The sequence below is a fragment of the Neovison vison genome, chromosome 4 (genome assembly GCF_020171115.1).
Source record: "Neovison vison isolate M4711 chromosome 4, ASM_NN_V1, whole genome shotgun sequence".
Taxonomy (NCBI): domain Eukaryota; kingdom Metazoa; phylum Chordata; class Mammalia; order Carnivora; family Mustelidae; genus Neogale; species Neogale vison.
Genome location: NC_058094.1, coordinates 165585505 through 165607718, shown reverse-complemented (window position 1 = coordinate 165607718; position 22214 = coordinate 165585505). Strand labels below are relative to the sequence as shown.

Below are 22214 nucleotides of genomic sequence, written 5' to 3'. Positions count from 1 at the left end.
CCGGTTACAGGATTTTAATAAAACAAGACATCAGCTGTAGCTAGTATCTCCCTTACACCAGCATTCAATAAAGAAGGTAAGGTCCTTACATTTTTGAACTCTGCTTCAAGTAAGACTGTGTTTTGGAATACTGGGCTTAACTTACATTCCAAATGTTTGGTTCCATTAATCAAATATTTGTCATATGGGGGGAGGTGTTTTAATTACTTACTGTTCCCTAAGTATTTACTGAATTAACAATTTGTAAATTAAGCACACAAATCACAGCTGCTCCTTTATTTTTGTGTATCACAGTAAGTGCAAACTTTTTTCAACAAACAATCCTGATATGCAGAACAGGGCTTAATATTATTAACTTGAAGTGGGACCTAGAGTTGTTGATATGCTAACTGGTCACGCTGAATTTGCCTATCTGACATGACAGTTAAAAATGAAAGCAAAATACTTTATTGAACACAGTCCTCAAACCAATTTATAGACTAAAATCCTGCCTCTTTTAAATATAAATCACAGGGGCACCTGGATGGCTCAGTGGTTTAAGCCGCTGCCTTCGGCTCAGGTCATGATCTCAGGGTCCTGGGATCAAGTCCCGCATCAGGCTCTCTGCTCGGCGGGCAGCCTGCTTCCCTTTCACTCTCTCTGCCTACTTGTGATCTCTGTCAAATAAATAAATAAAATCTTAAAAAAAAATAATAAATAACTATAAATCACAATAGTTACACTGAAAATAAATTTCAGATTATACAGAATATTTTATAGCTTTAGATGTAATTAAGATTCTCTAAAAAATCTTTAAAAAAAAAATAAAAGAAAAAAGGGCACCTGGGTGGCTCATTTGGTTAAGCAACTGCCTTCGGCTCAGGTCATGATCCTGGAGTCCTGGGATCGAGTCCCCATCGGGCTCCCAGCTCGGCGGGGAGTCTGTTTCTCCCTCTGACCTCTCCCCTCTCAAATAAAAAAATAAAAAATCTTTAAAAAAATAAAAGTAATTGAGATTCTTAGGAAAATCATTCTGATACAATCTTAGTTTTTATACTCTTGAGCTTTTTAAATGGAAATATTTCCAGGGTGTCAGTTTTCAAAAAGCTAAAATACACTGTTCATATTAAACTGCTCCTAAAGTGTGCTAATGGGGAAAAATAAACACTTATAATAAAAATTTCACTGTAATTTTAAATGCTCACTTAAATATTTACTGAGCACTTAACTATGTGCAAAATAGAAGGCAAAGCAAAATGCTTTAAATGTTGTCTTACTGTATTAGGTAAAACTCAGTATTTACTCTGCCCCCCCCCCCATTCTTGCTAAAGAAAAATGGAATTATAATGTCTTTGGGCAGAAACCAACATAGAATCTTAGACTTATGACTATTTTCTCCTTAAAGCCTATTCCTTCTTTGATACTCAGTGCCTAATTAATGGTGGTAATCACCTTCTGCATCTCCCAAACTAGAACTCTGTTAGAAACTGGCCTTTCCCCTCCCGTACCTCATCCATCGATCCAGCCACCAGGCGCTGCTGACTCCTCTTCTGTCCCTGTCCTCCAACTCCTCTGCAGACCCCAGTCTCGCTCTGCCCTGCACCTGTGGTTTCCCAACTCAGGGCACAAAACAATCTGCTGACATGCAGGAATATTAGAACACTTACATATGCTTACTTTCTCTCTTTAGAAATAAGAAAAGTTTGCTTCGCTAGTACATATTTAGTTTGTGGACTGAATTAAATACATACATAACTTAGAGATATATGAACAGATTCAACATTGCTGAAAGAACACGTGATAAATAAGTTTGGAGACTACAGGACCAGACTATTTAAATAGCACCTTATCTTGTCCTTCTGCTGTCTCCACTTCTGTAGTTCCACCTGCGTGTGGCCTTTAAAGATAAAGCTGGTCATGTCTTTTAGCTAACAAAGATCTGTGCTTGGTCTGTCGTTTCTCTTCAGAAGGCCTACAAGGCCCCTTATGAAACAGTGACCTTTCAACCTCTCTCCTCTCGCTGCTTTCTGCTCCCCACCCGTCACCCCTGTGTTCTAACCACACAGTTTCTGACTGTTCTCCACACACCTGGACCTTTCACAGCTGAATGCGTGCATACGGCTATTCCTCCTGCAAGGGTAGCCAGTAGTCGTAGGAGGTTCCTACAGAAGATCACTGTTGGACTCCAAAGAATTTACGAAAGTTACTTCATTTTCAACACCCTCAGATTCCCCTTTTTTAAAATAACAACACTGTCCCCTACTCATAAGATTGTGGTAATATTACAGGAGATGACAAAAGTAAAATCACCCGAGCACATCTGATCACTGCATTAATCCTATGAGGCAGGTACCACCATTATCCCTAATTTATAGGTAAGAAACTGAGATACAGAGAGGTTGAGTAACTCGCCCAAAGACACATGATTTGGTAAGTGGCAGAGCAGGTATTCAACCCAGCTGTACCCGAGGCGGAGCTCATTACCATTAGACTCTCTGTCTTACTACGTTTTGATCTAGCTCAACTTAGTGCCCTCACTGGAGATATGAGGAGGGGAACAGATGATTGATCACATTCCTTCTGTCTAATGGTCCATGCTTCTAATTGAAATCTTATAGCTCAGGTAACAGCTTCACTGGACCTGCCTTCTATTAGTCTCACAAGGAGACAAGGTGTAAGGAACGGCCTCTATATTCTTAAAGAAACACAAAAGATATAACAGGGAGAAAAAAATTAAATAGATCCCCTTTTCCTCTAATCTAGCTGATACCCTATTTTCTCCCCTGTCCTGATCAGAGTGGAAGATGAGATGGATTTTAGCAAAGTTACATCCCTTGACAGCAGTTCAATAGGGAATTTGAACTTCATGGCTTCTTTTCCACCAAAAGCTCATCATTAAATTAGTATAATCTTACTTGTTTAGTTCTCTTTACTGTCTTTTTTTTTTTTTTTTTTGGTGACAATGGGAAAGGAGGACATTATCACACCCTTCCCGAACATTCAAAAGCCTAACACATACAATAACCTAAAGAAAGATACTGATGTTCAACACAACTATAAAAATACACCCTTAAAAATGGACATACCGGGCGCCTGGTGGCTCAGTGAGTTAAGCCTCTGCCTTCAGCACAGGTCATGATCTCAGGGTCCTGGGATTGAATCCCGCAATGGGCTCTCTGCTCAGCAGGGAGCCTGCTTCCCTCTCTCTCTCTGCCTGCCTCTCTGCCTACTTGTGATCTCTCTGTGTGTCAAATAAATAAATAAATAAATAAAATCTTAGGGGGGTAAAAAAAAAAAAAGGACATACCATAAAGAAATGTCTTAAAGGAATACCTAAAAGTATCTCCACTAGGCAATACTCCATGCTAGGCACTACTCCATTTGCTGAGGAGGAAGCAAGGAGCAAAATGAGGTTACCAGCTCCTGCTGGAGCTTATATTCTGGTAAATAGATAATAGGAGATTAAGTGACATATATATGCAGGCATGTTAATCAATTTGAGTTTGCTTCTATTCTGGACTTCGGCTTATACCTACTAGAACTGAGATGCATACTTATTAGTTTTGAATTATAAATAATAACTCGTCATCCTGAGAGTGCCAGCATAGCATCTGCCCTCAGTGCAACAGTGAACATTTTCCTAAAGAGGGGAAATAGGCATTTCCTGGACGCTTCTTTTTTTTTTTTTTAAAGATTTTATTTATTTATTTGACAGACAGAGATCACAAAGAGGCAGAGAGACAGGCAGAGAGAGAGGCAGAGAGAGAGGAGGAAGCAGGCTCCCTGCTGAGCAGAGAGCCTGACGTGGGGCTCGATCCCAGGACCCTGGGATCATGACCTGAGCCGAAGGCAGAGGCTTTAACCCCCTGAGCCACCCAGGCGCCCCTCCTGGACGCTTCTTAACTGCTGTCAGACATGGGAATATAAGTGATTTTAAATGTTATCTTGAAAGAGAGAAACAGGGAGATGATGTTAGGGACAGGATTCTAGAATAGGTCATCATTAACCCACGGAATACTGCAATGTTTTATCTCTATACTCTGTGACTTTACCACCAAGAGGTTCTTCCAGGATAATAAGGCGTCCTAGAACTATATGAGGCTTTTTTGATAGAGAAAACAGACTCAGGCTCAAAAGCAGTGATTTTAAGATGTAGTGGCTAAAAGCAGTATGTATGACATATTTATTTTCACAATATAAAACACAAACAGAAAAGTACTACAAAATCTCAACTGATTATAGGCTCTCTGGAAGATAGAGGGTTAAAGTCTGTTAAGGGCAAAGATCAAAGAAAAGCCCTAGAGATAAATGAAAATAGAGTTAAAATGTAAGTAGAAAGGAGTAAGATGATGTCAAAAAGAGTCTCTTTCAAAAGTCTGACTAGGTGCAGCCCTGGGCCCAGAAAAGACAAGGTAATACTTTATTTCTTTCTCCCCTACAACCAAGGGACACTCAGTCCTAACAACCAAAGTTTAGGAATATTAATATTTATGAGTTAATCACAGTATGAGGTAAATAGGCTTATATGCATTGGTCTTGGGAAACTCCATCCACCTAATATATGTTGTTCTTGTGGGAAAATGCAGTTTAAGTTCCAAGTACTCAATTTATGGACTCTTGGAATATGATTGTTCGTAGCTGGCCTGAGGAGAATGGTTCAGTTGACTTCATGATTAGAATGATCAGTTGTTTCCGAAATATCTTGCAAAACTGCAGAACTGTAGAACAACTGCCTAAGTGAACTGTGCCAAAGATCAACTCTAAGTGGCAGGCTCACGGCTCAAGCTTGTGGCTCACCCAGCTCCACTCTGGCCACCATGAGGAGCACTGGCAGAGCTGCTAAAAGAATATTCTGATGTTGCCATTTCTATTACATAAGTGACTATTTTTCTGCCTTGCATTTCGGCCATGATAATGTAAAAAAATTTATGCTAACTCTTAGGGTATATTCTAAGGATGTCAAGATGAGAACTCTTATTCTGGATTCTGAATTCTCCATTCGGACCACACTGTAGGAAGTGTGGTGGGTACTACATTTGTTAGCCTGACAACTTATACATGTAACCAGGCTGTCTTCAGTCTTTAGGTCCCTGAAAAAACCTAGCAAAAAATGGAAAAACCTGTTTTCAGGTTTGGGAACCTGGAAACAGTCTCTTAATGGCTGGACCTTTCTCAATAGAGTGCTTTTGTCCTGGCACTGCAACTGAAATAGCCAAAGGAAAAAACCAATATCCTAATCAATTGAAATTACTTTATAGGTCTCAATTATACATGGCTCATGGAAAAGATTGTATATTAGGAATAGGAAAAAATAACGTTAGCAAAATCATGAAAAGGTTAAGTATATCACAGATGAGTATTAGAAAACTAATCAGCTCACTAGCACATCCCTCATGAGAGCACGTATTCACAATGGCTACCCCCTCCCCTCTTGAGCACACGTATCCAGGGCCAAACAATGTTTGAACTGGCTATTCTACCACAGAGCAAGTTTATTCACAGGAACTGCGGAATATGTAGGTACTCCAAGTATATTCAAGTGGACTACAAAATCACAGTATCAATTCCATCTTCATAGTTAATAAGACAAACCTATTCAAAATGTATAGCTTCCATTTTTTTCTTAACTGGAAAATGCAAATTATAAGAATGGGTATCTTTTAAAAAGCACAAAATTCGGTCTGTACATAGAGAAATAACGAGTCAGAGACTATTTCTATAGTTTAAATCACATAAAATATGTAGGTTTCAGAAACTATATAACAACTTACTCTTTAGTACCTTTGGTATTCTGAACATACTTGTATAATAGTGTGTTATTTATTTATGTTACTATTGTTCCATATTAGACCATAAATTCCTTAAAAACAGATTTCACATCTTATTCATTTCTATTTCTCCTCCATTCTCTACTGGAGTTCCTGACATACAGTCCATTATAACAATGTTTCTTAAACTAGGAGGATAAACTCAGTTGAATACATAAACCTCCATTCCTGATCCTAAAGTCCATACGTGTGTGTATGTATAGACATACATGCATATATAAGAGAGATAGATGTTATTTTAATTTTTTCTTCACAAAGAGAGGATTTGGTTTAAGAACTAGAAAGTGCACATTATAATACATGGTCACCTATTTTCCAGGGAACAGTAACATCATCTTAATCTCAATCACAAAGTAATACTCAAAGCTAAATATGGTCAATATGTTAAAAAACTAGTGTCTTAATTCCCAAGCTGAAATAATCTTGTAGTATAGAGAAAAATGTCTAAAATGATTGAGTGCTCCATAACTTTTATGCAGATTTTTATTTTTTATTTTTTTAAAGATTTTATTTATTTACTTGACAGAGAAAAAGATCACAAGTAGGCAGAGGGGCAGGCAGAGAGAGAGGGGGAAGCAGGCTCCCCGCTGAGCAGAGAGCCCAATGCGAGGCTTGATCCCAGGGCTCTGAGATCATGACCTGAGCCGAAGGCAGAGGCTTAACCCACTGAGCCACCCCGGTGCCCCATTACGCAGATTTTTAAAAAGTCACAATTAGCCACACCCAACACAATTTATTGTTTACTATGGACCAAAGGTTGTGCTAATAAGCACTTTGCTACAATATCTCATTAACCCTAATAATGATACTGAGGTAGGTATTATCACCCCCCCACTTTATTAAGAATTATTTTTTTTATTAGGAAAAAAGTGATGATCCAGATCATCTTAGAGATGATCTGGACCAATGGTCTCATTTTACATTAAAAAAAAAGAGGAACAGGATCTTCAGGGCATTATGGTAAGTGAAATAAGTCAGAGAAAAACACTGTATGATCTTACTTATACGTGTAATCTTAAAAACATCAAACTTACAGAAATAGAGAGTAGAACAGTGGTTGCCAGGAACCAAGAATATAGGAAGATGACAGTCAAAGAGTACAAACCTTCAGTTATAAGATGAATAAGGTCTGGGAATCTAAGGTACAGCATGGTGACTACAGTTAATAACACTGTATTGCATACTTCAAAGCTGCTACGAGAGTAAAACTTGAATGTTCTCACCATAGCAATGACAACAAAATGGTAATTATGTGAGGTGAAGGATATGGTAACTAACTTTATTGTGGTAAACATTGTGCAAATATATATACATGTATCAAATCATTACTGTACTCCTTAAACTTACATATGTTCTATGTAAAAACATACACTGTTTTAAACTTGGATCTAAGTGAGTACCTTTTCTGAAACCATGTATTTATCTGCCTCACTGAATATTAGCACATAGATGTCCTGAAGGCAATCTCTTAAACAGTTAACCAGAGTAGAACTCACTCATCATCTTCCCAATACACTTTCTTTTTGGTTCAGTGTCTCTCAATTATGCACAATATTAAACTTAGAAAGAAGAAAACAAAACTCCAGAAATTAATTGCCTAGCCTTATTATCACCGCTATTTTTACTTTCCCCAACTACATGGACTAAAAAATAGCAAGAGTAGTCAACCTGGACTGCACTTATCCTTTCTACTGATATAACAAACACAGAATACAGGTTTTGGAATCAAGACAGACCTCTCTTGCCTCTTACCACTCGTGTAGCCTAAAACAAATTACTATTCTCTAAATATTTCCAATTACCTTCATAATCCTATTAGAAGCAAAGTGTTTTTTTTGTTTAACTGTGAAACATCCAGAAATGACTGAAGGTGTTTGTGCCAGTAGGATGATGCCTCAGTGAAATCAAAGTTCCCTCACCTGACATTCTATGAAATATCAAGACCTCCCACTTGAAGCAAAGAGATGGTATGCCTATGGTATGCCTTCAGTACATCCCTAATGGAGTAAGGAAGTGCACAAGGCTTGTCAATCATGAAAGGGTGAAAAGCAAGCAGAGGGCTACGGAGATCCAACCACAGAAAGAAAAGCAGAAGACAAAGTCCAAAGTAACTGCTATTTAACATCTCAGCAGAGAGTTAGGCATAATGATGAGTGAAAGAAGCCAGACACAAGAATACACATGCACCATTCCATTTCTGTAAAATACAGTACATGAAAAAATTAAATTATGGCGATGGAAATCAGAACAGTGGTTACTTCCAGATGGAGAAGGGAAGGGGGCCCGAGGGAACCTTCTGGGATGCTAAAAATGTTCTGTATCTTCATCTAGGTAGTAGTTTCATGAGTGCATACATATGTAAAAATTCACTGGGATGAGCACTTAAAATCTGGCAATTTAAATGTAATAATACCTCCAAATTAAAAAAAAAAATGAAGGGGAATGATGGTCAAATCAGGACAAGGACCACAAAAATCCTATAAGTTTCTATAACTTTTACCTTTTTAAGTTTTAAAATTCTGGCCTATGGTGGATTTCTCTGTGGTAAGAAGCAGTAAATGTGCGATAAGTTCAGGGTTTCCTTGGAAGTAACCAGGGAGGGGGAAGCTGGGCAATCTTTGCTGCCATCTGGGTCTGGGTCCAAGGGGGCCAGAAACAGAAAGAGAGTAAGAGGTGGCCAAGTGCCTGACACAGGGACAGGAGAGTCAGAGGAGACAGGTGAGGCCAAAAAGTAACAAAAATCCCAGAGGTGCCACCCTCTTATCGGTTTTAGTTAATAATTCTTTTACATACCATAACAATCTCTGACATCTGGTAGGTACTTCTCAAACTTTACCTACTTGGTTAAAAATATATCATCCTTCCAACAGAATATCTAGAAATTACTTCCTCCTCAGTCAATCTGATTATAAAATCGACCTTTAGGCATGCACAGTATAAACTCAACCATAATCATCATTAGCTCGGACAGTACCAAGGAAAACCTTGTGTGTTCTAGGATGTAAAGCTGTATGCACTCCATTTGAGAGCTTTCATCAGCTGTTAGAACCATGCGCTGTGCTTCTCTGACACATTTATGGAAGATGTTTGTGAAAGCCACAAAGAAGGGGGTACGGGAAACCAATGGACGAACCTAGATTGACCAATCCTTCACAATCCCACCATTCCACAAAAGAAAATAAAGGGATGTAATGGTCTCAGACAAAGAAAGTATAATGAGCAAGGCCTTACAAGGAACCCTCTGTCTAAGTGGATGATTTCCCTCTCACCTTTATCACGATCATAGAGTAAATCTTCTGTTGAGCAAGGGCTCCCATCCTGGGACTCGGGGGGGCAAAAGGGGGAGACGCAGGGTGAATGGCTGCTACAGCTGCTGCTGCGCTCCTGCACAGAGGGGGTCTGCGTGTCGATGCTGCGAGTGCTGCTGCTCCGGTAGTGGGCAGGGAGTGGAGCTCTTCGACCGTCCGGGATCTCCAAGGGCTGGAAGAGAAACAACCATCACGTGTGGTGTCTGCAGAGGGACACAGCGGGGCCTTGGTTTTCACCTTCCACAACCATCTCACCACAGGTGATTTTTCAGACATTAAAAGACACCAGTTTTATGTCCTGATTTCTGCACATTGTCTCCACCGAACCAAAAATTGACTTCCAACTACTAAGGATAAGCTGTTTTTACCAATTCCGTAACTCTCTGTATGCATCTATAGATTAGCACTTCTGTAATACTCCTCCAGGGGAGGGGCTTTTTCAACACTGTCCCCAACACCTACCACGGTGTCTGGCACATGGCAGACATCCAAAAAACATGCGCTGAACAAAGTGATTAAACTGCAAGAAGTTACTCTGACTTGCTAGTAAGAAAAGTAAAATTGCATTCCCGCAGGTATAGATTTTTCTGTTCATTCTTTAATTTTTTAGACATCAGAACAGAACCATGTTTTCCATTTCCTCTACAGATTACCCAAAGTTTCCAAAAAGGAGATTGATTCTATTACTATTCCATAAAGGATGTTAATAAAATTTAAAACAATTCTACTATTTTGGTATATCCACCTATGTAGGACTACTCATAATTTCACTTGGTTCTTCTAATACACTATTCTGAGTGGCAAAAATAAGAAACGGAAATGAAACTATAATCACAGAAACATGTATTTTAGACCCAAAAGACCTTAGAGCTCATTATTCCAACATCCTTACAAATAAAGGACCTACAGTTTAGTGCTTCTGACGTCATGCTGATTACAAGGCATCAGAGTTTCTGTCACAGTGGACTCTCCCAACTGCTGCAGCCATAAACATATGAACAACTTTTTGGGAGGATAATTTTAGCAATGTTCTTCAAAATTTAAAACATACAAATGCTTTGACCCAGCAATTTCACTGCCGGAAAATTGTCTTTAAGAGTATATGTTTTCTACATGTAGCACTGCTTGTGATGACAAAAACTGAGAACAATCCAAATGCCCATCAACAGGGGACTTCTAAGTTATGGTACGTTCATACAATGATTCACTAGACATTAGAATACACACACATATCAGGAAAGATATACAAGATACTCCTCACAATGCTAGGCAATACAGAGAGTTGAAAGGAAGTCTTACTTTTTAATTTTATAAATATAAAATTGAACTGTTTAGATTTTGAAATTAAATCAGTTTTAAAACCTGCACATTACTTAAAGAAAAGACACACATTTGACATAAATTAAATAATTATTTTGGTTTCAAAAAAAAAAAATCACAGGGGTAGTTAAGTCAAAGGCTATTTGATGTTTTCTTTTGTTGAGTACACATTTAAGATGTGGTCAAAATACAGGTTCACACACAGTAGAGTCCAGATTTCTTTTCTGGGACAGAGGTAATTTATAAAGCATTTTTGTAAAATCCAAAATGGCTCAATGACCTAACCATAAGGAAAGGTCAAACTAAAAAACTCTTAGAAGAAAACATAAGTATCATTGTGACCCTAGATTAGGCAATGGTTTCTTAAATATGACATCAAATATACAAACAACAAAAGAAAAACAATAGGGGTCCTGGCTGGCTCAGCCGGTTAAGCATCTGCCTTTGGCTCAGATCATGATCTCCAGGTCCTTGGATGTAGCCCACATAGGGCTCCCTGCTCAGTGGGGAGTCTGCTTCTCCCTCTCCCTCGGCTCCTCCCCCTGCCTGTGCACACTTGCTCTTTCAAATAAATAAATAAAATTGTTTAAAAAGGAAGGAAAAAAATGAAGAAAAACAATATATCAAGCTTTGTCAAAACTGACAAAGTATTTGTTTCAAAGGACAGCATCAATAAAGTAAAGAGTGAAAGACAACCCTCAGGGGCGCCTGGGTGGCTCAGTGGGTTAAGCCGCTGCCTTCGGCTCAGGTCATGATCTCAGGGTCCTGGGATCGAGTCCCGCATCGGGCTCTCTGCTCAGCAGGGAGCCTGCTTCCCTCTCTCTCTCTCTGCCTGCCTCTCCATCTACTTGTGACTTCTCTCTGTCAAATAAATAAATAAAATCTTTAAAAAAAAAAAAGTTTAAGAAAGACAACCCTCAGAATGGGAGAGATTTTCAAATCATACATCTAATAAAAACTTTTATCTAGAGACTAAACCTCATAAAGAATTTTTATAATTCAACAATAAAAAGACAAATAATCCAGTTTTAAAATAGGGCATGGGGGACGCCTGGGTGGCTCAGTTGGTTAAGCAGCTGCCTTCGGCTCAGGTCATGATCTCAGCGTCCTGGGATCGAGTCCCACATCGGGCTCCTTGCTTGGCAGGGAGCCTGCTTCTCCCCTCTGCCTCTGCCTGCCATTCTGTCTGCCTGTGCTCGCTCTCTCTTCCTCTCTCTCTCTCTGATAAATAAATTTTTAAAGATAAATAAATAAATAAAATAAAATAAAATAAAATAGGGCAAATGATCTAATTTCCAAAGAAGAGATACAAATGGCCAATAGCACATAAAAGATGCTTAACATTATTAGCCTTCAGGAAACACATAGCCACACCATGAGAAGATGCCCACACCCACACCCACTAGGATGGCTACAATAAAAAAGGCAGAAATACAAGTATGGATGAAGATGGAGAAACTGGAACCTTCACTCAAGTAAATGGTGCAGTGCAGACACTTTGGAAAATAGTCTGGCAGTTTCTCAAAAGGTTAAACAAACAGCTACCAAACCACCCATTCCACAGCTAGGTATATACCCAAGAGAAATGAAAACATGTTCGAATGAAATCTTGTATATGAATTTCATAGCAGCATTATTCATGATAGCCAAAAAGTAGGAACAAGATCATGTTCCCCAATTGATGACTAGCTAAACAAAATCCACACAATTGAGTATTTGACAATAAAAAGGAGTGAAGTACTGAAGTCTTACAACACGGCTGAACCTTAAAAACATTATGCTAAATGAAAACAGTCAGTTACAAAAGGCCATGTATTGCAGGATTCCATTTATGTGAAATGTCTAGAAAGGGCAAAGCTGTAGATCAAGAAAGGAGATTAGTAGCTGCCTACAGCTGGGAGTACTGGAAGGAAATGAGGGATGATTGCTAAAAGATACAGAGTTTCTTTCTGGGGTGATTAAAAATGCTATAAAATTGATTATGGTGATGGTTGCACAACTGGGAATATACTAAAAAAAAACCCAACAAACCACTGAGTTGTACATTTCACATGGGTAAATTGCATGGTACGTGAATTATAGCTAACAAAGCTGTTACCAAAAAAAGGACTTTAGAGACAGTTCTGAATATTAAAGGAAAAAAAAGGGATTCCAACATCCCATGGAACCTTACCTTGGACACTTCCTCCTTCCCATTATTTTCTTTAATGAATACCTTTTCTAATTCAGGACTTATCCCTTCTACATTGCAGGGCACACGTGAAACGGAAGATTTTGGCACTGCTATATTTGACAGCGGCATAGGGACTGATCTTGATCCAGCAGCCTACAAAACATAAGATAAGGTAGTGTCAAATTACTTGTGGTCAAAAAACCCCAAGAAATCAAGAACTGAAAAGCATGGTAAATCTGAAAATGGCAACTCAAGTAAGGAGAGTTTTTCAACCTTTCAAATACAATTTATAAATTCAGATTCACATACAGAAATTCAGATCCTAAAGTAAGGAAGGTAAAAAGGCTACAATCAAAATACTCCTTTACATTGAAGTGTAGAGGTATAATGGTATACGTATACACTATTTCGGTAGGAGAACAGACAGACTCTTCTGCATGGTTTTCTTTTTCCCTTTGCTATTTTTACCGAAAAAGCATAGATGAAATCATGTCAGTTATGTGTATCATGTGGCTTTACTGGACAGCTCTGTGTGTGTGTTTAAAAGATTCATTTCCTTCACTATTACAATTACCTTCTAGTATTTTTCATTTCCATTTTGTCAACCATTTAAGAAAACTTCATGGATTATTAAATAGTGTGGCAACAGCATATCATGTTCAGTTCAGTAACATTCACTTACCAACTGTAAGGTTGTTTTCAAAAGTCTTTTGGAGGAATTCTCAAGAATTAGCCACCTCTCACAGCTGTCACAGGGGGTACCAAAATGCTCATCATGGGAAGTGTACTGCTCATCCCCATCACCTGTTTCAGCCATCCCCCCACACACTCCCCTCTGGTAACCATCTGTTTGTTCTCCACAGTTAAGAGCAAGACAAGCCTTTCGATGCTCAAGGAGCTTCTACCACAGAAAGGAAGTATGAAAAGCAAAGATGAACAAGGTAAAAATAAAACTAATATCTGGTCTCTTACTCTGAATGATTAAAGTTGATATGTATGATTCATAATGAGGTGGACTGCTAATCACTGATTAACACATGAATATTTCCTATACTCAGCACTGTGCTTCTGCCATCTGTGAACCACTGCCTGCTAATGTCCTTTGTTACTGATGCATGAGAGGTTTTCATACTGAAGTTGTAACTCTTTGTCATACATGTGTGCTAACTTTAGTACCAGATATCATTCAGTACTTTTATGGTTTTTCATATTTAATATTTAACCTATCATGATTTATTTTTGTGTATGGTGTGAGGTAGTGTGTTTTTTGCCACCCAGTATTCAAACTGCCAACATTTATGATTCTATATTTGATTTCCTTATGGATTTCTATATTTGATTTGGTTCTGATTTCGTTTCCTTCTTAACAGATAATCGCTATACAGAGCTTCACTTTAATTGCTATTCTATAGTACATGTTGGTATCTTATACGAAAAGCCTATCCAAATTTTCTTTTCTATTAATTGGCATCAGTTTTCCATATTACCTTTGAGAACAACTTTTCAAGTAACAAAACAAATCCTTTTGAATTTCCTTTGGAACTCAACCTGCACATTAGTTTCAGAACTAATAAACTGCTATTGGAAAAATATTGAGTCTTCTTTTCCCATGCATAAATGTGTTGAGATTTCTCATTTAGGTCTTGGTTTTCTATTTCCTATACTCAAGTCTTTTTTTTTTTTAAGATTTTATTTGTTTATTTATTTGACAGAGAAGCTCAGCAAGAGAGGGAGCACAAGCAGGGGATGTGGGAGAGGGAGAAGCAGGCTTCCCGCCAAGCAGGGAGCCGGATGCTGGGCTCAATCCCAGGACCCTGGGATCATGACCTGAGCCGAAGGTAGACACTTAATGACTGAGCCACCTAGGCACCCCAAATACTCAATAAAGTCTTATGATTTGCATATTTCTTTTATGTCAAATTCTAGGCATTGTATATTTTTCTTACATATACTAACATGTTATTGAGAACTGTAACATAACAAGTAACATATATTTGGTGTCTGTCCTGGTTCTTGACAAACATTTCCTAAAATTCTTGTAATTTCCTGAGTGATAATTCTGCTAGGGGCAACTTTGATTCCGATATTTGGTTTCTGACCCTGGGACGGGACACAGAGCTCCTAAATGCCTTGGAATTTCCTGGGCGATAGAAGGAAGAGTCTTCTCTTCTCATGAGGTGACTCTTGACAGGCTCCTGGGTAGCTTCAGGATGGGACCAGTCAACAGAAAGATCAAGCTTGATTTTAAGCTTGGAACTTCCAGGCCCACACAGCATCCCCTAAAGAGGGCGGAGGGGCTGGAGATAGAGTTAATAATGGATCATGCGACGTGATGAAACCTTCACAAAAGTCTCTATGGGTTCAGAGAACTTCCAGGTGGGTGGACACGTATCCACATGCCAAAAGGGTGGCACACCCCAACTCCATAGAGGGAGAAGCCCCTGAACTTGGGACCTCTTAAGACCCTGCCCTATGTACCCTCTTTATCGAACTGTTTGTCTGCATTCTTTATTATATCCCTTACAATAAAGCAGTACACGTAAGTGATTCCCTGATTTCTGTGAGCCATTCTAGCAAATGACTGAACCTGAAGTGGTTGTTGGGAATTCCTTCCTTATAGCCAGATGGTCAGAAGTACAGATGACAATCTGGGACTTGTCACTGGCATCTTAAGGCAGGGTGAGCAGTCTTATAGGGCTAAGCCCTTAAACTGTGGGGTCTGTGCCAACTCCAAGTATTTAGTGATATAATTGAATTATAAGACGCTCAGTTAGTATCTAGAGAGTTGGCAAACGGTACGGGAAAACTTCCCACACATTTGGTGTCGGAAGTATTCTATGTAGAGAGTACACTGGTTTACCTTCATTCATATAAGAGAAAAGTACTGATTTTTATGTTTATATTTTATCTAATCATCTCATGAGTTTTCAGTTTTTTCCTTCTGTTATGAAAAATTATAATCATAAGCATAATTAAATGCCATACCATAATGACCCCTCAGGTGCACATCATCCAGCTTCAAAAATTACCAACATCTGCCAATCTTGCTTCATCTAAATATCCATTTTTCTTCTGTTCTTGATTATTTTATTTTTTTTAAGATTTTATTTCTTTATTTGACAGACAGAGATCACAAGTAGGCAGAGAGAGAGGAGGAAGCAGGTTCCTTGCTGAGTAGAGAGCCCAATGTGGGGCTCGATCCCAGGACCCTGGGATCATAACCTGAGCCGAAGGCACAGGCTTTAATACACTGACCACCCAGGTGCCCCTGTTCTTGATTATTTTGAGGCACATTCTAGACTTGATACCTCACCTACTACGAATATTTCAGTATGTCTGGCAGATAATTATTTTTGCACATAACCACAATGTCAAAAATTCAATGTAAATGAAGAACATTTGCCTCAGTCTTTTTTGTTAAGTCAGCAAGTCAATAGCTCTTCTATAATGCATTGGGCTCTTATAGAAAAGGCACTTGAAATAAACAGGGTAAAAATAATATATTATTTCTACCAGATTAAGAAAAGAAATCTTACTTTGTCTCTACAATATTGCCTTTTCCAGAATTTAACATAACGAATTATACAGTATGTTGTCTTCTGCTTCTGACTTCTTTCAGCATGGTGTTTGAGATTCAACCATGTTCTTGTTGTATCAGTAGTTCCTTCTTTTCTACTGTTGAGTGGTACTGCATGGATGTTATGAAATGTTTTACCCATTCACCAGTTAATATTTGTTTCCATTTTTTGACTCTTATAAATAATGCCTTCATGAATACTGATGTAAAAGTCTTAGTATGGACATATGTTTTTATTTCTTGCGGCTAGATAACAAAGAGTAGAATTTGGGGGCTCTATGATCAGTATATGAGTTTTAACATTTTAAGAAAAATGCCAAACTGTTTTCCAAAGTGGTGGTACCATTTCGTGTTCCCATTAGCAACAAATGTCTGTTCTAGTTGGTCCACATCCTCACCAACACTTGGTATTAGCTCTCCTGTCGGTTTTAATGGTTTAGTTCATTCACTTTGATTTTCTAAATATAATCATATCATACACAGATAACGAAAACTATTTCTTTTTCTTACTGCTCTGCCCAAAGCTTCTAAACCACTAGCAAGTAATATCAATAATTATGGGCATCTATGACTTGATTTTTATTTTAACAGAAATGCTTCCAATATTTTATTGTTAGGATCTCACTACACTTGCAGTTAGTCACATAGGAAGTGTCCTATTTTGAGTTACTAAGATTTTGTCACATAGGAATACTGAGTTTTTATCAAGTGTTGTTCAGCATCTACTTTGACCTTCTGATGCAATTAACCAAACTAACACCTTTCTTAATGCTGAATCATCCTTGTGTTTCTGAAACACCCTGATTAGATCTGCTTTGATTCACTACTTGGGTTTCTTTTTCTATACTACTGTATTCGATTCACTAAAATTTGTATCAATATTTTGAGTGAATCTGGTCTAGCACAGCATTTCCCAAACTTATTCCATTGGAAGTACATGTTCCTGGGAGGATGGGGTTGGGGGAGACCCTCAACAGAACTCTAATCCTCAATATCTTCCTACGTAAACAGGGGTAAATATATAAAAAGAGATAAAGATGACTTAAAGTACTATCAGGAAGATTAAATGAGATAACGCCCATAGTTCCTTAATAAGTGAACAAGCTAGGATTTTAGTTTCAGTCATCCTTGAGTCGACTACACTTTGTTATGTCTATTATTAAAAGAAAATTGTATATATGGAGGGGCAAAAAAACTTCTTGCAACAGTTTAACTACTAGTAATAATTTAGTAAAGCTAGGGATTTATATTATTAATTTTTTAATCCTAAAATAATGGATCACCCCCTTTAAAATGAACCCTTTAAAAGGAATTATTCACATGTGGACAAGAAATTAGCCTACCTGAGTGTGACTGATTGTTATATGGTTGCCATGAAGAGGTGACTGACGATCTTTCTCCTTACTGTGCCGACTACTCTGTTTACTACGTTGTAGTTGCTGCCTCAGTTTGGCAATCTGTTTTGGGGAGAGGGGAGGAGAAATAAGAATAGAAGTGAATACCAGTTTTTAAATACTTCTTATTTTAATTTTCAGATACTAATAAATCATTTCTTCCTCACAGGTCTCAAAAAGAGATAATATTTCACTGCAAAGATTTACTCTTCCAAGTTCCTAGGATTAAAACTACTGAAAATAAGAGGTGTAGACTACCAGTTAAACAATAAGTCACAGGGATGTAAAGTACAGCATAGGGAATACAGTCAATAATATTGTAATAACTATGTTTGGTGACAGAAGGTAACTAGACTTGTGGTGGTAATCATTTCATAATGTATATAAATGTTGAATAACTATGTTATCCAACTGAAACTAATATGTCAACTAAATTTATTGTGTAAAATAGGCTATAAATGCTTCACTTGTACAATTTAAATAGTGTTCTGGTAAAGATATAGACTAAATTTCTCCTCATTATTTCAGATTGTACCTTTGTACACCAAGAATATCTTCTTCTTTAAACACTTTTTATAAAGCAAAAAACCAGTATTTCACATGCCAATTGAAAGTCAAAGCCAATATTAATACAGAGACCACACTAGTTTCCAAGTTCCCATCTTATATAAACAAAATGCACCTACCTTATTAATTACTAAACACTTCAAAATTGTAAATCTTTTGGTAGTGAGGAAAATCAAAGTGTTTAGCGTTAGCAACTTACTAGCATTGAATATCTTACTATATATTCCTCATAGTCACTCAACTTTTATTTTACTTTCCAGCTCTACTGAGATATAATTTTGACCTACAGTATTGTGGAAGTTTAAAGGTATTGAACATGTTGATCTGATACCTATTTGCAAAACAATGCCACCGTAGCATTAGTTAATACCTCTACCCCATCCCATAATTACCATTTCATTTTTTGTGGTGAGAACAGTCGAGATTTACTCTTTTAGCGGCTTTTAAATATACAATACCATATTATTAAGTATAATCAAAATGCTATACATTAGATCCCTAGAACTTATACATCTTATAACTGGAAGTGTGTATCTCTTGAACAACCCCAATTTCCTCTACCCTCCAGCTTCTGGTAGCTATCACCACTCTACTGTTTCTTTCTTTCTTTCTTTTTTTTTTTTTTAAGATTTTATTTATTTGACAGACAGAGATCACAGGTAGGCAGAGAGGCAGGCAGAGAGAGAGAGGGGGAAGCAGGGTCCCTGCTTCCTGATGCAGGGCTCAATCCCAGGACCAATGCGGGGCTTGATCCCAGGACCCAGGGATCACGACCTGAGCCGAAGGCAGAGGCTTTAACCCACTAAGTCATCCAGGCACCCAAGGAGGGCCTTTCAAACTCATGGGGCTGTTCTTTTTTGAGATATGCCCCCAAAGAGAACATGTACTCAGCTGAAGATCTCTGTATTTACAGGTGCCTCTCTCTTGGAATCATCCAGGAAACTAAAACTAAAAACTCAAAACAAAACAGAATAACAAACCACCCTCCACCCCCACCAAACTCTAAGTCCTGACCAACACAGAACCCTGTGCCTGTCCCAGACCGGTTTTTGTGGTTCTGTATATGCATCTCCCTATGCTTCAGCATTTGGGAGTCCTTGGTCCAGAGTGTTTGAGGTTACAGAAATGCAACCACCAGACCCATCTCCAACTGTGTATAGCCTATGATGGCAACATTTAGCAGACAAAGGATTCTATCATGCCTTCACAACACTGTAGGACATTTTCCTTAGAATTTATTGTGGCAGAATAAATTTTTTTCAAAATTAAATATAAGCTTAAAACTGGAACATAAGTATTGCCAGAAGGTACATTTCAAACAGAAACAATTTATACTAAACAACCTGGCTGAAACTCAAAAAAACTCATATATTTTAGATGATGTATAATCTGCTTTAAATAGCCAGACCAGGAGTAAAATATTCCTGAGCATTTTATAAGGGAATAATTAGCAATTTGGGGAGGTTACTTAATATTGGCATTATTTGGGGCGCCTGGGTGGCTCAGTGGGTTAAGCCGCTGCCTTCAGCTCAGCTCATGATCCCAGGGTCCTGGGATCGAGTCCCGCATCGGGCTCTCCGCTGAGTGGAGAGCCTGCTTTCCTCTCTCTCTCTCTCTGCCTGCCTCTCTGCCTACTTGTGATCTCTCTCTGTCAAATAAATAAATAAAATCTTTAAAAAAAAAAAAATATTGGCATTATTTTCTTTGTAGGAAAGATGACACTAATCAATTATTCCTTGAATACCTATAGTGAGCCCAGTTTTATATTTACCTATTTATTAGGCCAAGTGTAAACAAAAAGTAAAGTCTGCAAAATAAATTGATTTCCTCAAAGACCTAAAGCAAAAATACATTGTATTTTAATATTAGCTAAATACTTACCTTGGATAACCATGGCAATAAGAAGCAAAATAGACAGTTGCTACTAAAACCTACAAATGCTCAAGAGTTAAAGTATATAGGTTGCTAGAAAAAATCATTTTTCACATATGGCCAATAGAAGCATGGAAGTAAAAAAGCACCTAAACAATGGAATGGTTTATGTCCTTTCTTTTTTTTTTCCTAGATTTTATTTATTAATTTGTGAGAGAGAGAGCACAAGCAGGCAGAATGGTAGGCAGAGGCAGAGAGCCTGATAAGGACCCTGGGATCAGGACCTGAGCTGATGGCAGCGGCTTATAAAGACCTGAGCCAAAGGCAGTGGCTTAACAAACTCAACCACCCAGGCGTCCCTATGTCTTTTCTTTTATATTAAGATCCTTAGATTCCTTCACTTGTTTTTTGTTTTTTAGGGGTGTGTGTGTGGTTTTTTTAATTCCTTCAGTTTTTTAAAGCTCTTTTGTAGCTAATGGACCTCTCATACAATGTTGTTGCAAATATATAAAAATAAGATTATATATGTTAATCTTTGTGTTCCCTGCTCTGTTGAAATGACATAATTTTCTTCTGGAGAGCATTAATTTTCATGAGAACAGGAATCAAAATTAGTAGGTAATCACTGTAAATCAAGATAGATTATTTTCTATGATAAAAAATAAACAGGATTTCAAGTTGTACAAGTCATTTAATTAGGGTAGAGGGTATAAAATAGTGTTTTCTGAATACTAATGATGTTTCAGTGTTGTTTCAAAACTGGCAAGAGCTTGTACAGAAGAGCCCATAATCCCTAGAGATTAATCAAGGCAATTTATAATTTTTCATTTTTAAAAATAATCTTCAAAAATAAACAAACTAAAATAAATTGAGAACTGATCAATTCTAATCACTCTTATTTTTTTAAGGCCTAGAAACATCAAAGTAAGCCAGGAAAGTTTTTGTTCTTAACAGCCTTTAACAAAACCCTGAAAACAAAAAGCACCCATCACAGTATACACCTTACTTTGCCTGGAATACCCAGTTCAACTATGCAACCTTACAGTTTTCACATAATACTGTTCATTTCTGAAATATTATATAGCTACACTATTTTTGATTCAGCAGAGATTAGGATAAAAGGGAGCCCATCTTTCTAATCATATATACTCAGATTATAAATTTTGTCAAGAACTATGTAACATGAAAGCAAGGCACCCTAAGTCATCCTTTGCTTCACAACAAAGTGCTGGTTATGATCACTGGTTACAAGCACATTCAGAAGAGGAGCAGGTCTACATAACAATGGCCAACACTCTCACCCTCCATAGTTTTGCCTAGAATTTCCCTTCTCTTTTTCCTTGGATGCTCAAGAGCCCACAGCCATCCGAATCCAGTGCAGAGTTGACTTTAGAACCAGTAGAAAGTAGACACAAAGTTGTCTCTGGGAGGAAGGGGCACACACATACACATATATATACACAACCCATCCTACCTCATCCACAGCTCTGAAGCTCTGCCCAAGACAGCCTCTGTAGGCCCACATTCCATCACGTTGCACAGAAGTCCCCACTTCAGGGCATCTACCCACCCCAGTCACTATGCTGAAATGCCCACACAACCTCATTTACAAAGGGAACATTATGTTTCACTGACTCGATTTTTTTTCCCCCCAAGATTTTATTTATTTATTTATTTGACAGAGAGAGAGAGAGAGAGAGAGAGAGAGGTCACAAGTAGGCAGAGCAGCAGGCAGAGGTAGGGGTGAAGCAGGCTCCCTGCTGAGCAGAGAGCCCGATGCGGGGCTCGATCCCAGGACCCTGAGATCATGACCCAAGCAGAAAGCAGAGGCTCAACCCACTGAGCCACCCAGGCGCCCCCTGACTCGATTTTTTAAGTTAAACTATAGATATATCTATCTGACTTTGTGTTTCTAAATATTCCATTAGCTACTCTGTAACCTTAGGAAAAAAATTAAGTATGGACCTTGAGGGTATTCTGCTAAGTAAAATAAATCAGCCAATGAAAAATACAGTTTGATCTCACTTATATGTGAACCTCAAAAAAAAATTCATAGAAACAAAGAGCAGGTTGCCAAAGATGGGGTGGTGGATAGGAAATGGGCAATAGGGTCAAAGCGTACAAACTGCCAGTTACGAGCATACGTTCTGGAATAGAACAGACAGCATGGTGGCTATAGTTAACAACGCCGTACAG

General features: G+C 38.1%; 1 protein-coding gene across 2 annotated transcripts in view; it reads right to left on the bottom strand.

Moving 5' to 3' along the window:
• The window catches only part of GLCCI1 (glucocorticoid induced 1), a 104173-nt gene that overhangs the window by 9599 nt on the left and 72360 nt on the right, over positions 1–22214 (bottom strand). For both annotated transcript variants that reach the window (XM_044246095.1, XM_044246096.1), the window contains exons 4-6: positions 17529–17642; positions 12609–12761; positions 9077–9287 (exon numbers count right to left, since the gene is read on the bottom strand). In XM_044246095.1, coding sequence (XP_044102030.1) covers positions 9077–9287; positions 12609–12761; positions 17529–17642 — 478 coding nt within the window. The remainder of the gene's footprint in view (positions 1–9076; positions 9288–12608; positions 12762–17528; positions 17643–22214) is intronic.